General features: G+C 36.2%; 2 protein-coding genes across 2 annotated transcripts; both read right to left on the bottom strand.

The window, feature by feature from the left end:
* Nucleotides 1–654: 654 nt before the first annotated feature.
* Nucleotides 655–3,540, bottom strand: LOC114356440 (flexible cuticle protein 12-like). Its single transcript, XM_028309617.1, has 3 exons — nucleotides 3,437–3,540; nucleotides 1,781–1,902; nucleotides 655–895 (listed from the first exon to the last, which is right to left on the bottom strand). Exons 1-3 carry the CDS (start codon nucleotides 3,443–3,445, stop codon nucleotides 706–708), a joined length of 321 nt encoding a protein of 106 aa, XP_028165418.1. The 5' UTR covers nucleotides 3,446–3,540; the 3' UTR covers nucleotides 655–705.
* Nucleotides 3,541–15,569: 12,029 nt separating this feature from the next.
* LOC114356426 (flexible cuticle protein 12-like) lies at nucleotides 15,570–17,144 on the bottom strand. The gene is made up of 3 exons (XM_028309591.1): nucleotides 17,007–17,144; nucleotides 16,186–16,304; nucleotides 15,570–15,897 (listed from the first exon to the last, which is right to left on the bottom strand). The coding sequence occupies exons 1-3, from the start codon at nucleotides 17,127–17,129 to the stop codon at nucleotides 15,705–15,707; spliced, it is 435 nt and encodes a 144-aa protein (XP_028165392.1). The 5' UTR covers nucleotides 17,130–17,144; the 3' UTR covers nucleotides 15,570–15,704.
* Nucleotides 17,145–17,472: the final 328 nt, after the last annotated feature.

Below are 17,472 nucleotides of genomic sequence, written 5' to 3'. Positions count from 1 at the left end.
GTCGGATGTTTTATTGAGACTATTACATATTCAACGAAATCTAAACTCTGCCGGCTCTTTACTACCAGTAATCTGGTTCCAAACACTATTGATATTAATATAATTCAGTATTAAGATTCTATAGTGTATATCAATATTGATATATAGTTTTTAGTAAAATACTTTAGCGTTGAACTAATGACCTTTGCTCTATGAAATGGCAGTTGTTCGACAAGAGTAGGTATTGTTTAGTAATGTCACCAGCACACGAGTGGCTTAAGGCAGTCATCAACAAGTGTCGCGATTGTATTGTATTCACATTATTTATATGCCCAAAAATTAAAACATAATTTACTTACTTAATGCACAAATGTGATACATGGCAAGCCTTGAAGGCCTTTGCCTGTGAGTTGAATCAATAGCTAAATTAAGACCTGTCCTCACTGGACCAGTGGAGTATGGACTCTCGCGAGTTCAAGGCTCTGAAAACTATTTTCAGGTAGTGTTTTAACAGTAGATGTGGATTAAGAAGATCGAAAAGAATGATTTTCGTTTTTCGTTCCAATTAAACTTTGACAAACTTTCACAGCGTTGTGACCTCAGAAATTAAAACCCAAGCGACAGAAATAGAAAAAGGTTCTCAATGTAGATAGATGAGGAAATCAAAATCGGTAGTTCTAAATCAAAAACGTTTATTCACTAGCAGGTCGGGTGGTGGGACTAGATTCAAGCCTGGGGGATATGGGCTCCCTGGGGCTGGAAGCCGAGCTCGTTGGCGACGTAGGTGACGCTGTAGACGACGCCATCGGGACCGGTGTAGGAGTACTGACCGCGGACCTCGATGGCCTCGTTCTCAGTGCCGACGTTCTTCAGCTGACCCTGTTCCTGGGCGGACTTGCCGTCGCTGGTCTCAACACTGCAAACAAGCCAAATGTTAGTCACATTGAAGTAAAAGAAGCGGGAAACTTCTAAACGCGATGTACAGAATCAACTGAATAAGCTGAATATTTGATGTACAGCATTTAATGAGCTGTTTGCAGCCATTTCAAGTAGGTAGAAGACATCGCACCCTTAATAATATATGGGCACACCTCTTCTAGGTCTCTTCTCTTTGAATCTTTCAAAGGACATAAGTACGAGTCATAATTATAATCGGAATATTAATAAGTACATCAATGCGTTATCAAAAAATAACCTATGACCGTGATGTTTCTTCATATGTCAATTGACCAAGAGACGTCTCTCGCAAAATCCAAGCGAAATATCAAGCGATTACTTGCCGCAAAGTTGAAAGTTCAGCGGCGAATCTGCATTCACCTTCAGTATCGATTTGAATTGGCGATGCTATTAGTAATTTGACGATAACTAATTCATAATGACATTTTAACGTTTCTCAACACACGAATTAAAAAATATTCGTCAAAATCGTTGTTAGCATAGACAATAAAGTTAAATTTAACATTATAATTGATAGAAGTCACGAAGAACAAAGCGGACCTCAACAGTAGGGACGTACAACTGAAGAATGCTACCTTACAAGTTTTATTTGTATGATGATGTCAATTCGTTTTCATTGACTAATATTACTCAAATCAAAAACCTGTTCCACTTTCTTTACTTCACAAGAAATGAAAACTAAACTATCATGAAATAATTAATTTGATCAATTAGTCCAAATAGTGAACTGTTACGAAACAACAACTGTTGTGATAACAATGGAAGAGTTTTCTTCTTCGTCCAGCATTTGTTACAGTACTTTCTTCACTACTAAATGAAGGCTATCACTGATGATGGTACTTACGCGTAGTTGTATCCCTCAACTCCGATGTTGTCGTTGTCGTAGCGAAGAACGACGGCGTCCTTGGAGTCCTGGGAGACGGGGATGGCGGCGGCGACGGCCACGAAGAGGGCGAATGCGACGAACTGTGGGCGAGAGGACACGTCAGCTTGGAGGTATGCTTACGCCCGTATTCACAAACATTACTATGAGGTCTCACAGTGCGCGCGGACGCACAGGGTGACGCACGAACCAATCACAGAGCTCTATTCAACGATCTGCGTTCGATTGGCTGCTTCACTTAAGCAAGCATCGTTTGTGAATGAGGGCGTTATCCCATATTCCATCAATCCCCAAGACTCGCATAATAATATGACCGCGTAACAATATAATTGATTAGGTACATAGTTGTTGCAATTCACGAAGGTGAGTGATCTTTACATGTGTGGTGGCTCACTACACTACTGTTCGTTTTTCAAAACTTTTGATAGACAACACTATTGTTATGTGCATGTACACGTACACGCACAAGTAAAGCTCACTCGACTTCGTGAGTTGCAAGAACTATAGTATTTCGCTGCGCTTTAAGGGTTGAGCATTTGACACTTGCGTTCTGCGGTCCGTCAAGTCACTTGAATCGCACACTTGTTAGTTTGCGTTCTTTGCTCATGCCAGCACTGCCAGATTGCATCAATACAAAATGTATAGAGAGACAGCATCTAGTATGACAAATCCTTTAACGATAGGTGGTATAGACCCCACTTCAATGAAGGCTACCGTATTTGAGCTCGTCAGTAGGCGCTTTAAAATAGGTCCTGTCACTTGCTAGTGGCTAGGGTAGTAGCGCCAACTGGTGAGCGCTGAAGCGGTAGGATGACTATCGTATTTGCACTCATTAGGGTGGCGCCACTGTGAGTAAGATCCTGTACCATTTTAAGACTCACTAGTGGTGCCAGCTGTAGAGCACAAAAACGGTAGCCCTCATTTGAACTGTATGATGTAAGAATACGGTTGAACTCCAATGAAAATATTTTTTCTATGATTCCTACTTTTATTTGAATTGAGCTCTATAAACCTGACAATATCTAAAAAAAGTGTTGTAGATTTTTTAAAAGGACAGACAAAAGATGCTTAAGAGTGGTGTCACTAGTTTAAAATTCAAAAAATGCTACTAAACTGTGAGTCAAAATATAGCAAGCAATTATTTACGTTAATATATTCCACATACTCGTCTGTCTGGAATGTAAAGTTCAAATCCTTTTGATTCGTTTTCCTTTTAAAACATTAAATAAAAGTGGTTAAGTTTTTGAAATAAAGCCTATTTTAATATGCAATACTTAGAAAAAATTAAGTCATGATCCTATATTTAAATATTCGATTCATGTATAGAGTTTGCTCGGATAACAATACATGATTAGCATAATGTAGGTATTTTTATGTCAGTTCTATTTATAACCCTATAAGTAAAATTTAAAGATGAATATTGGAAAAGGTAAATGTAGACGAGATCTTTCTAATTATAATAAACCATGTTTTGCCATGATTGCAAAAAAAATCAAGCCAATTGTGAATTGAAGATTAAAAGAAAAAGCTCGAACTTTCGGATGAAATCTGAAAGCTTTGAAAGGTGAAAGCTCCAAATTTTTCTAAATTTTAAAAAGCTTGTTTTAAGACACTTACGGATTTCATTTTTGATGTGTTTGGGTTGGTGGGTTCTTACAAGGAAGAGGCTAGACCGTCGAATGTGACGATGACAGGTCACCCGCACTTATTTATACTACGCCTCGTTTGCTAGTTTGCATATGATATTCAAACACTGTCAAGAAGCTCACTCTCATATACACTCGAGAGCATTGAAAGGTGCTGCGTGAAATGCGATCATATTTTGGAAACTATAAATGTTATAATGGAATATTAATAATTTGACATTTCGGAAAATACATTTAAACATTTTATAAAAAACTTAATGTTAATTTTTTGGCTTTATGATGTCTTGTAGACAAAAATATTTGAATTAGAAAGGTAGGAACATCAAATTATTTTAGAATCAACTTGACAAAAAATGTTACTTTCAAACTTGAATTCTTAGACTAATCAAATATGATACTATTTTACAACACAATACAATAGATAACCCGGTTTCCTTGCACTTGATTGTACTCTATGCAAGTTAGTCTAATTTTGTCAACGAGAGGGACTTGACATTTTGCCGGAAATCCAGTTTTTTGAACAATGAAAATTTTATTTATAAAATATAAAGTCCTCAGAAACATCTATTTTAAAGTTGAAGCTATAAATCAAGGGAAGGTCAAATCAATTTGAAATGAATATGGAGTTCCTGAGGATCATAAAATCAAAGAAAACAAAAGATACCATAAAATCTTTAAATAATTATGAAGGGGCACGATAAGCTTTTTATTGATCGTAAAAGTATAATCTTGTCTTATCTATTGGACATTTACTGTCGTCATTTATTGTATGATAAAATCAATAAGAGCGTAATTGTTTTTTTTTCATTGTTCTTAAAACACGCTCTACTACCAAGAAAATAAAAAAAGGTATGACCGTTTCGTGGTATTTGACACTGTTGCGAGGCTTTGTAGAGTCCCAAAGCGATGAGCAGAACTTTAGAGCGTTCCAAAACAAATTTTGGAGGTGCCATAACAATGTTTGGTTTCCAATGAAGAGGTTAAAGCGTTCCAAAATAAATTTATAAGGATGCCAACTCAAACTTTTCTTCAATGGATTCAAAGCAAAGTTTGATGGGTACCAAGTTCATATGATTATGTTAGATTGAAAATGTTATCACATTATTATGGTAGTGTAAAGGTGGTAAATGTATATTATGTCTTATGTTTGAATTTACTTTCTTCTCAAAACGATCAACTACGAAATCTGACATACTACGATCTTACGGAGCCTTAACTTGAATAAGTTAAATGTTGTCATTGTACTTTCGTTAAAATTACTTTTTTTTATAAAATTATCACTTCACGGGATCTTTTTTTATTTATTCCACACATTTACACCATCATTACAGGTAAGACCCAATGCGATAGTATAACTTAAAAGTAACTTAAAACTAACCATATAGTGTCTATTTAGTTAGATCTTGTAACTGATAATAAAAGCCAAAGCCGTGTTGTTACTTGTTAGTGTCATCTCTGTCTACCTGTAACTACAAGTAACTGCTAAGTTTAGGAGTGCAAAATGTGGACATTAATTTATTTACTTATGTACTGTCAACTTAGATTCAAAAGTGTTTACACATAACACCTAATCACTTGTTTCAAGATGTTTCAATCTCCCATCAATGCTTGCAGACTCATTAATGAAGTCATTCAATCAACAAAATATGATCAAACTAATTGGTCACGCCATAATCTTTATTTGATACGATCACCGCAGATCAGCTTCGCCGTAAAATTATGAATATTGAACTTTATGCCTTTTAAACATAGAATTGCATTTGAGTTCAAGGTTTTACTTTATGGGTGATGTCCCTGATAACCTGTAGGTAATCGCCAGTACATTAATTTATTAATGCCTGTATTATTGTTGCAAAATAGTCTACATATATATCATAATGTCGTACGTACCATCATTGAAGACCATGGAATACGTAGCGTGGGCAGGCCTCCTACTAGGTGGACCGACGATCTGGTAAAGGTCGCGGGAAGAACCTGGATGCGGGCAGCGCAGCACCGTTCATTATGGAAAACCTTGGGGGAGGCCTTTGTCCAGCAGTGGGCGTCATTTGGCTGAAACGAACGAACAAACGAACCACTATTGAACAAAGTTTGTCAAACCATTGGGTATACCCCGAAAAACGTTTTCAACATAAATGCATAATAACTTCACCGTAAACATTCTTAACCTACTGCATTTAAAACCATTGCAATTAGATCAACTAATTAAATAATTAGTTCAGATTTCAAACGATCCTAAAAATATAGCCAACTTTATGACGGTCACGTCACGATTTACTCATAAACAGAACGCATATTAACACTTTAAATCGTATCAATTTATCAATTACACGCTCAATGCTACAAAAATAGGCAAAGAAGGCACGTTAGTTATTAATCTTATAAACTAAGTACTACATACCATTAAATCTGATTTTTATGTATAATATTTGGACAATAATTAGAAGTATTTTCCCCAACAGTCAGACAGTATTGACAGTTCTAACTCCTTACCAGACTGTTTTTTAGGGAAGCAAAGCCACGATGACCCAAACTTCATAATTTACCAACATTATATCCAATACTGGGAGCATACGCTGACAAACTTTCAGCTTTTATAAAATGACGTAGGTCTGGCGTTCACTTCACTAGCTCTTACTCTATTAGTTTTACCACTTGATGTAAGGTCCCTATCAGGAACTTACCTATGTGTACGATAATTATCGTACACATAGGTAAGTTCTAATCCGTATTAAGCGACAATAGTCTAACGGTATCGGTAGATCAATTGAGATTCAAAGAAGTGGATTTAAAAAAAGACAACAATTATTGTTAGTTTCACAGATAGAGATATTTGGCAGAAAAAACTACCGGTATGGTTAGCAACAGTCGCTGTGTAGCATATGTCGTCTTTACTTATAAATAAGTAATACTTACTACCTATAGTATGTAGCTATCATTCTGCAACTTTTTTCAGAAACAGCTGAAACTGGTTCTTATCGCGTATCAGCATTTGTCCATACGTTAAATGTAGAGTCCTACTACGGACGACGCCATCATCATTCATTTCAGCCACAGGACGTCCACTGCTGAACATAGGCCTCCTTAATGACATCCATATCGCCCGAATAACGCCATTCCACAGTGTTTATTTGTGACCTCTTTGTATAGTTGTTCATTCAACAAAAATGTGTATAATCTTATGTGCTGTCGACTGTACATTCAATGGCGTCTATGGAACAAAACTTCGATAGATATTCCTGAGAGAAACTGTCCAAGATTTATGTCTCATTCGAAGTGTGTTGCAAGACCTTTGACCCTCGGTCACTTAGCCACCTAGACGACTTCGCAGCTTGTTAAGGCATTATTAAGTACTCAACGCTTTGATTGAGTATGTGCCGTTTAACATTACTTTAATACCGGATACCGGATACCGGAGGCCCAATTGGGAGGGAATGGGATTTAAAAGGTTGGCAGCGCACTTGTGACTTCACTGATGTTGCGGGTGTACATGGGCGACGGCAATTGCTTACCATCAGGTGATCCGTCTGCTCGTTTGCCTCCTATCACATAAAAAAAAAAAAAAAAAATTCTTTATGTCGTCTATCTCCGTAAAAGGGCGTTAGAATGTATTAAAAGCTCAACCCAAAGCATGCACTTCAGCCGAAAGCTTTAGATCAATTTTTTGACCAGGAAATTCGCGCATTCATATCCTCGCCGGCCGGCCGCATTGTCGTGATGTCTTGTTAACTTATGTATAGTTAATACCTAATACCAACAGCTTAAAATGTTTTTTTTTCTGTCAAAACCCATAAGTACACTAATTCATAGATTTAAAATCTATATATATAAAAGAAAGTCGTGTTAGTTACTCCACTTTTAACTCAAGAACGGCTGAACCGATTTAGCTGAAAATTGTCAGGGAGGTAGTTTAGAGCCAGGAGAAGGACATAGGATACTTTTTATCCCGTTCGAAATAAAAAAAAAGTCTGCTTATTTATTGCCATTAAGGCGGAACAAAGTTCGCCGGGTCAGCTAGTAATAGAAATAAAATCCTATGTCTTTTTTCTAAGTTACCTAAAATTAACAAGTCGAATCCCATTTAAATTTTTAGTACATATATTTTCAGAGCTGAAATCAAGTTTAAAGTAAAATTTTGCTGAAACTTGAAAGTCATAAAATGTTATAATCGCTTATAACACTTTATTGGCAGCTTAAAGATAACCTACTACACCTAGCTCTACTATTACGAATGTAAACTCTTAACCGGCATAACCTCAACAAAAAGCGGCTGGAGTCACTAACACGCCACTCTTCGGCGCGACCTTGACATTCACTTTCCATCGAAAGGAAGATGAGAAGCTAACGTTCGGATTATTTAACCCGCTCGGAACCGGCTTGGCCGCTTTAAAAGGCCGGTTTACACGGTACGAGATTTTGAGTTGACGAATAAAAAGATTGCATCACATTTTGATGCGGTTATTGGGAGGCGTTGCATTGTATTTTTGTATTTATTTTGAAAAAAGTATACTCTACTTTTTTATTTCTGTATTCTTTAAACCTAATTTCTGACTTCAGTTGTAAAACTTCCAAAATTACTACTTCGATGATTTTTGAGATTAAAAAAGATTAAAATAAAATATTATTAATATTATGTAATTACTTTATAAGCCTCTTAAGAAAAACTATTAGTAATGAATATTGATGAATTGCGTTGATTTGTTACGGCAAGTAGATATTATATTTGCGAATGCGGCACACACAACATTATTATTCTCAATTATTTCGTATTTAAACTGTTGTTGGTTTTTCTATAAATCACTGTCAAACCCAAGCCAAATCGATTTTAAACGCCTTAATTTATAAAAAAAAAAAACTTTTTTTTATGAATGTTTAAAGAGATATAAATAAAATGATTCTATCCACCTGTGGGTACAATAATAATTGTATGTATTGTATAGAACCCATGTCTGTTATTTATGTTTTATCATTTAACAGAACGCAATCGTCTCGTCGCATGTAAACAGCCTATCGCCATACCAGCTCTGTCAACCTTAAATTATTTTCTGATTAGTTAATTTTATTATTAGCTGTCACTCTTAATGGCACAATGGCTGGTTTGGAACTGTGACCTTAGGCATTTCGTTAGAATATTTTTTGTAGCTTTGAACATGTAATTTGTAAATTATGAGTCGAACTTGGCGGCGGACGATGGACAGACGTGTGATGGTGCAAGGAGCTGCAGCATTATTCGTTTATTAATTTAGCCAACACTAAGTAGTTTTTTGTAACTAGAGATAAACGTTCTATCATATTCCCCAAAATAAACGAGTTTTACACGCAGGAAGTATACGTAACAATATCTTTGAAGTTAAATAAATCTATGGAACTCCAAAATATAATATCTTCTAATGTTCAACAATAAAATTTTTATGTAGAGCTGATCTCTAACTAACAACTTTTTGTGTGATATTTGTGATGATGTATCAATCGCAATTCGAATAAGCCCCGCAACCAAGTGGTTAACTTAAATGTCAGGAGCTTCATTCTAAGAATTTACAAAACTTGCATTTTGTGGTTAGAACCTACGCAATAACCACGCATGACGGCAGGGGAGATTCCATCAATAATAACTATAAATCACTTTATTACCTTGTTTATTAAATCGTTGCATTTTTTGCCGCCCTCAAAGGTGCAATCAAACACCTCGTATGCAAATTAAATTATTTTGTATCAATCAGCAGACATTTAAATAAACTATACTAACCCTGATTTGTTGTGACGGGCAAAAACTGTGGAATTCCAATTGAAGTCTCGCGAGCTTCCGGCGCCATTGGTCTCAAGATGATCTTTAATAGCACCGCGATGATAATTTTATTAACATCAATTAACAACGACATATTAATGGCCATTGCAAAATGTTGAAATTTGAATAATACAAATTCCTTGATTCATTTTATTATATTTTCACTATTATCGTACGTTTAAAAAAAGTAAGCAGTTAACCCATCTGAATATTGGTGTCAAGATGACACCAAGTACTCGTGCGTTTCTCGTAATCGTAGTAAAATCTTGTAGCTGTCATATCACACTATCATTTATCAGACAGTTAAATGTCACTGCTTACATCGGCCGCGGATGTGTATCAACGTGTATAAGGCTGAAGCTACACCACTCTCTTCGCTTTAGTGTTAACGTGACACACTTCTGATTTTCTGTGATATTGTCACGGTTCAAGGCACAGCAATGCCATGCAGGATGATGAGCGTGCATGACAAACCAACTTCGTATATCGTTACCTAAAAAAATCGTTGATTTGACATACAAAACGTCTCAACAAACAAGCAATATACAGGGTGGAAACGATAAGTGATCTCATTCGATTATTCCTAACTATACAAGATATCGAAAAACAGGTTACTGATCCTGAAAGTGCTTCACGAGCTCTAACCAACGGTACCAATATTAGGTTACAGAATTAACTGGATCTATCCGACAATTTAATGTTTTCAGCCTCCATACTAAATGTATGCCAGCCAAACAATAATAGAAGTATAATTTTTTTTATTAAATAATAAACACTTAAAATGAACTCGTAAATTGCATTCTTATTTAAAATTATTCTTGGAAAACATTGGTTCTAGGCTTTACTTGCTATAATATTAACAAGACATGAGTGCCATGACTGTGGCTGTACTAAATGTATGGAAGCTGGAAACATTGAATTTTCGAATGGATCCAGTTTATTTTGTAACCTATTATTGGTACCGTTGGATAGAGCTCGTGAAGCACTTTCAGGATCGATAACCAGTTTTTGAATATCTTGTATAGTTTTTAATATTATGTGGTTTTACTAAATGTATGGAAGCTGGAAAAATTTAATTTTCGGATAGATCCAGTTTATTCTGTAAGCTATTATTGGTACCGTTTAAAAGAGCTTGTGAAGCACTTTCAGAATCAGTAATCAGTTTTTCGATATCTTGTATAGTTTAGAAATAATCGAGTGAGATCACTTAACGTTTCCACCCTGTATAAATCTAAGTGTACCAATAAAGTCCCCAAGTCATCATTATATCAATTCACCTTTTTCTGTTTTCATAGCGTGTTAATCTGTCACACTGAATATTTCGACAATAAATATAAATTCAATAACTTAGAATAAGGCCTGGATCATGCGCGTGCGCCGTTTCGTGTGACCGACTCCTTATGTTAGGCCTATTGACATTAGACAGAGCATCATTTCATTACGTAACTTAGGGATTGCCTTAGGTATATTGGATTGTAACTTATGTGATCAATTTTATTTTTCTATCTATCGGTTAGATAAACTATTATATATTTTCATTGCATCTGCTGTGTAGGTAGCACCATCTTACTTAAACAGTAACTACCTACTAACCGGTGTTTTTTGTATGGAATTTGACAGATTTTTGACGTCTGTTACAGTTAAAGTAAGATGGTACAATGCAGCCTAAGATTAGCGTTTACATAAATGTTTATCCTATTTTTCATTTCTCTAGACTTTGGACACACAAAGACGGTTTAAAATTTAAGTTAAGGAAAATGCTTGTAAAAATATTTACATTCCTGCATAAATTATAAACCGCCTTCAGACTGATAAGTCAATTTGGGATACTATTTTAGTGATCGCGCACCTTTGGAAGATTTATGAGTGCAACCTGCAATTATCAAGCTTGTAAGAATTGAATTATTAATGTTATTGAGATAAAACGAAACGTCTTTTTCTCACGTTTTATAACTTCAGGAAAATTCCGCTAAAGCCTTACTTTGTTGGTCAAAAACAACGTAAAATATTTCTACTTGCGAATAATAAAAAAAGGGCAAAGCCATTTCTCATCCCACACCACGATGCGCGCGCGCAACTCACTTTCGTCGTGTGACGTCACCCGCCCACCTGAATCAGGCAGGATTACGCAACGGGGTCAAGGGCGGAAGGTCCGCATTTTTCAACAGGTTTACAAACACTCGTTACGCGCTAAAGAGCTTTATTGTCAGGCAGGTGACAGCGGTGAACTTTGCCTGCTGGTTGGGAAAGTTCTTCATATTTACTAGCTGTAACCCTGGTTTCGCTTTTAAAACCCAAAAAATTACTTTTTAAAAGCCTACTTGCAAAAAATAAATGAGTTTTATGAGTATTGAATGTTTTTTTATGAGTTTTTCGCCCGCGTGAATTTCAATTGTCATAAAAAAACTTTATAGCCAGTGATACCGGGATAAAAACTATAGTATGTTTTTACCTGGGTCTCATCACAATTTCAACACCGAATGTCTGTCAAACTCCATTAGTTGCTTAATTTTTGCATGAGAGAGAAATAAACATTCACTCATCCTAAGTATAGTAATATACACTCCTGTTTACATTATGATAAAATCAATAATGAAGAAAAATTCTACAAGTACACTCTTATTTATAGCATTGATCAAAAATGTATGAGCTTAGCTGAAACCTTTCTTTTCAGTTTCATAACATCTTCGTGACCTAGTAGTTACGAAATTGAACTCTCGCTTCAGAGACCCTAGATCTAATTCCCAGGTGATACAATAGAAAAGACAGCTTCCAGTTTGACGTTTGATTACACTTCAATCACGTTATTATGGGGCCACAAACAAGAAGAGCTTGCCGAAGATTAATAACAAGCCACCTAATTACTCTGCTCTATTGCTTTGGGCTGATGTCGTACCTATTGAGAAATGACAGTCACTGTTATAATTGCATAAATTACACACAATAAAATCATCTGTTGCACAGTTGAATCAATTTTAATTGCCATCCTTTGACGGCTGCATTTAGAAAGGTGACAGTCAATAAGCTTCTTAGGGTTGACACACTATAGTAAAAATATTAGACTGTTTTTACTCATCATTGAATTTCGCCGTTCTGACTTTTGCTCTAACTTGCCGTTTTAATGGTTCACGATAATTTACGAAATTATGTTCCAATGGCCAAAACCCTTAATTTCAATATTTTAAAGTTGCACGGTAAATTTGAATTTAATTTTTAAATGTAGGTAGTTAAATAAAAATAATCGCAACGTAAAAGCTCTAAACAGTTCTTTAGATCAAGGACTATTTTTTGCGGAAACATTTAAGCCCCGACTTCTGATCTTAGAGTAGAGACAGTACCTACCAATTAAAAAAAAAAATGAATATGATAAATAAATAGCCTAAGCTTGGCGTATCAACCCTAGGCGCGTGAGAAGCCTTAGACCTCAGTTACGTAACAAGGTGAAGGTCACTGGGTAGCGGCGAAAGGTCAAGAGATTGCGAATATCGACGCCTAGTTCACTGCTCGCTTCTGGATTGACTGCGAGTAAGAGTAAGCGTGTCAACTGGAGAAAGGACGTCATTTTGCATTGAACATATTATATTCATTTATATTCATTTGGCAATTGAGAAAATACTGATTCCTCTTCCCTCTCTTGATTGCACCAGTTTAATCGCCTATTTTTAGCAAACTTTATACCCTTTTTATAAGCAAATAAAGAATTTGAATTTGAACTTAAAAGAGGTCCCCGTCTTCTAGCGACTTATGCCCGTTTTCACCGTCAATCCCTTATTTTTAAGTGCATGGTTCCACATACAGGCATTTTGTTGTCATAGGGGTCACTTAAAAATTCGGGATTGATGATGAAAACGAGCATTAGCTTAGTTTTACCTTGGTCCACGGACCAAGTCACCGGTTTGGATATTTTTTCTTCCAGCAACTGGGGCGACTCTATGATTCTAAATTAGATTTTTGTTGATTCGGACCAAGCTAAAAGTAGGCCAAGTCGCCGAAAGACTTCTGTGTAGGTTATGTAGGGACTGTACGTCATATCGGTGACTCCTCGGTATTGTGATCTTGCAGTGTTTTAACTGACACGATAGAATAAAAAGAGAAATAAAATTTTAAACATCGTATTTCTAAAGTCTTCTATATTTTTTTCTACATCACATCGTTCAGTTCTAATTAACACCGACCAAATCTATTTTGTTTCACGAATGTTATTTCAACAATGATTAATAAAATGATGGTAAGACATTAACGTAAGATGTTCTGTCGCCTTGACTCCGCAGAACTTAGCACATCAAGAAATTTTACAGTCGCATTTTAACGAACGTCTTGATCTTGACCTTTTCGTGTTTGAATTTGAAGACGCTGGAAAACAATAGTTTTTATATCCTGTACTAACGACAGCTTGTTTACAAAGTAGAGTTAAAAAAAGGTTTTAATGCTCACAGAGCCGCCAGTGGTCTGAGATAATTGAATTTATTGTGTTCGCAAAAGTTGAAGGGTCACAAATGATAGAGTCACACTTTGACCCGTGTTGTCAGATTCTGTAACCAATTCCATGTGGTCCGTCTCTCTTTAAAGTAAGTATTCATGCAATCTATGAACTGACGGCTGATAGGGCAGCAAGGTTCTGGAGTGGAGACCACGTACCGGAAAACGCGTGGGACGTCCACCCACAAGGTGGACTGACGACCTGATAAAGGTAGCCGTAAGGCGCTGGATGCAGTACACTACTAAACTTGCGATTTGGAAGTCATTGGGGGAGGCCTATGTTCAGCAGTGGACGTCCTTTTTCCGTCGATAATGCCAACGAAATAGAAAACAGGGATCATAGATTTTACAGCATTAGATTTATCTGTTGAAAATGCAATAAAGGATCATCCTCAAAAATATTTTCCGTCGATAATGCCAACGAAATAGAAAACAGGGATCATAGATTTTACAGCATTAGATTTATCTGTTGAAAATGCAATAAAGGATCATCCTCAAAAATAAATTATTTTATTTAAAATGGAATGCATTTGAAGGAGCCGGGGGCAATCGCTACTTAGTTAACAAATGAAGATAAATGTACGGACAGCCGACCGTAAAGTATCCGATGTTCGTAATTAACACCTGGGGTCACGAGCGACATTAGAAGCTCCTAGTAATAATAATGACTCCGGCATCATGCTGATCTTGAATCTAAGATGACCTACTCATTGAATATTAAATTACAAATTATAAAAAAAACTTGATCTTATAAAAATAAAAAATCGCATGCATTAACCTTTTTTTATTATTTCCAATTGACACGTTTATATTAAGACTTATCTTCACTCAGTCCTGAAAATGAAATATGAACTTTTTTTACTCAATACTTACCTATGTGATATTTTAAAAAAATTTGGGCATTAAATTAGTGAACTGGATATTGTCACTGATCAAATCCAAAGCATGGTTTAAACTCAGTATTAAAGTTTTGATTTTGGTTCATATAGCCTCCCTAACGTACACTAGTAGGTAGTAGGTCTATCGACCTTTCTCCTCATTCACTGGTGTAGTTCAGCCACAGAATAAGTAATAGTACAGGGTTCAGCTTTAGTTTCATAAGTGTGTTCATTCCATTTGCCATATTGTAATGCATATTGCGCATCAATACTGCAACGTTCCCAAGCTCCGTCATCGCCTCAAATAGGTAAACCACAAAAATTAGGATTCCAAGGACAGTGAGAATAGCAACTTTAAAATTAAAATGAGATGGGTGACAGACTAGCATCCCACAGCGGAGGTCAGACGAGCTGTGAATTACCATACGAATTATCATTTATATGTGTAAAGTGGATATAAATCCACTCAACCCATTATGGGATACATTCCTGATTTCGTAACTTCAAATGATATCATTGTCGTTGATGACGAAATTCATTATCCAGTTTTATCATCATTTATTACTACATCTTCGATTTTATCTCAAACTTGAAGATTTTAAATTCCTTTTCATATGTTGATGAGTGTCTATTATCTAATTTGTATTCCATATCAGGCAAGTCAGATCATTATCAGGAGGTTGAGGCGCGTATCTATATTTATCTAAGGTATCTCACGAGCAGTCGAGGCATTCCAAAGACCTTTTAACTATGACATCTTCGATTTCATGTTAATTTTGTAATCTAAATATATCGTAAGCCTTTTAGAGGAGCTTGTTGCTTAAGGTTTAGTGGAATGTTTCGGATTTTATAGATGAGTTTCTAGAAATCACTTTGTCATTTTACTTTTGATCTAAATACAAAAATCGCTATGCTAATCCCATGTATTGGTTATGGAAAACGTAGGAATGAAACAACAGAAATAATTACTAAAACTTAAAATGTTTTATTAACAACGGATCGTATCACAGATCGCTTGGGCGTCGTAACAAGGGGAAAAGAAAGGGAATGGGAAGTTGAGTATTTTTGGACTAGATGTGTGGGGCTAGAGGGGTAATTTAAGGGGCAACGGGGAGGTGGGCACCCTGGGGCTGGAAGCCGTTCTCGTTGGCGACGTAGGTGACGGTGTAGACGACGCCGTCGGCACCGGTGTAGGAGAACTGCCCGCGGACCTCGATGGCCTCGTTCTCACTGCCAGCGTTCTTCAGCTGACCCTGCTCCTGGGCGCTGATGCCGTTGGAGGTCTCGTATCTGTTAGAATAATATTTAATATTAATAAAGTGCTATTATAGTTATATTATACTAGAGCGTCAACAATGGACGTGAAGGCTAATAAACTGATCTGATTAATAAAGGTATTACAACAAAAAATGTCGATAATTAATTACATGATTAACAAAAAATAGGAATACTGTAATTTGGGAGAAAAANGAGAAAAAAAATTAAAAATTCAATTCGGTGATTTGGTCTGTGGACCAAGATGGGTCAAGTCACTGGAAGATTCGTTAAATCTGCTCTTAGCTGAATTTTTACACTTACCCATAGCTGTATCCATCGACACCGATGTTGTCGACCTCTTGCTTGAGGATCTGCGCAACGGCGTCGTCGCCAGCTGGGGCGGCGACGGCGGCGGCCACGAAGAGAGCGAGGACGATGAACTGCAACAGAACAGACGGTAATAACAACAAACAAACAAATGGATGTCGACAGTACTGAATCGAACAGTAGAGAACAATTAGTACCAAACAAGGTATGATAGATGATAATTAGATTGAAAAATACCGATATTTCAATATAATTACATCAAGCTGTAGGAAGATATCGAGTTAAAATATTACAGATACATGAATATTAAAAATTAACTGTTAACAAGCNAAAAATACCGATATTTTAATATGATTACATCAAGCTGTAGGAAGATATCGAGTTAAAATATTACAGATACATGAATATAAAAATTAACTGTTAACAAGAGGGATTGGACGGTAAGTCTGTTTAAGAAGAGACTTGTTGGATAGTTAATTTAAAGAGTATGAACATCAATAATAAAGTTATAAGAATATTTAGAATTATGCAGTAAATAATTAGATTATAGAGATGAGAGATAAGTATATTATTGTACAGCTGGGAGACAGTTAATCAATGCTGAACTGAAATTGATTAAAAATTGATATTAAACACATGTTAATCCAAACCGCAAATGTAATTGAGAATTAGATGAAGGCACAAAACACAAGTGATTATTTGACTATCTTGCCGATGGCCCAAATGAAGATTTGTTAATGAGAAGACGAGCTGATGGAAATCCTTCGAGATGAGCCGCGAGATTCCGAAGTTCACAATCCAATGCACGAACGTACCGATTTCATTTTTGTGGTTGGTTTTGGTTGGTTTGTGTCTGGGATGAAGTCAATCGAGCGACTGATGCCTTGTCGTTGCGCCGGAGCGTATTTATACGCTGCGCGCGCGCAAGGACGCGACATTTGAACTCGAACATCTTCGGCCGGGCCGGGTAAAGGTTCGCTGTGACATGTCCGGTTGGTGGGTTTATGATCTTTACTATTATTGAGGTCACCTTACCTAATACACTAAACATTTGGTTTTGAACGATCTGGACCGGTTGGAATTGGTGGCATTTCACAAAACATTATTTCTATTTGAAAAAAATATTCCGACGAGTCGAATTTATAATAGACATTCATATCATAAAATATAATTCATAAATAATCCACAAAGTGGGTAAATTATTATCAATATTTATAAGACGCCCTATTGATCGAATTGAGGTCAAGGGCCACAAAGCTTTTTGAATAAAAATATTTATGT

This window comes from Ostrinia furnacalis, unplaced genomic scaffold (genome assembly GCF_004193835.3).
Source record: "Ostrinia furnacalis isolate ACB-3 unplaced genomic scaffold, ASM419383v2 OfSCF2804, whole genome shotgun sequence".
NCBI classification, from domain to species: Eukaryota; Metazoa; Arthropoda; class Insecta; order Lepidoptera; family Crambidae; genus Ostrinia; species Ostrinia furnacalis.
This window is presented reverse-complemented; position numbering and strand designations above follow the sequence as displayed.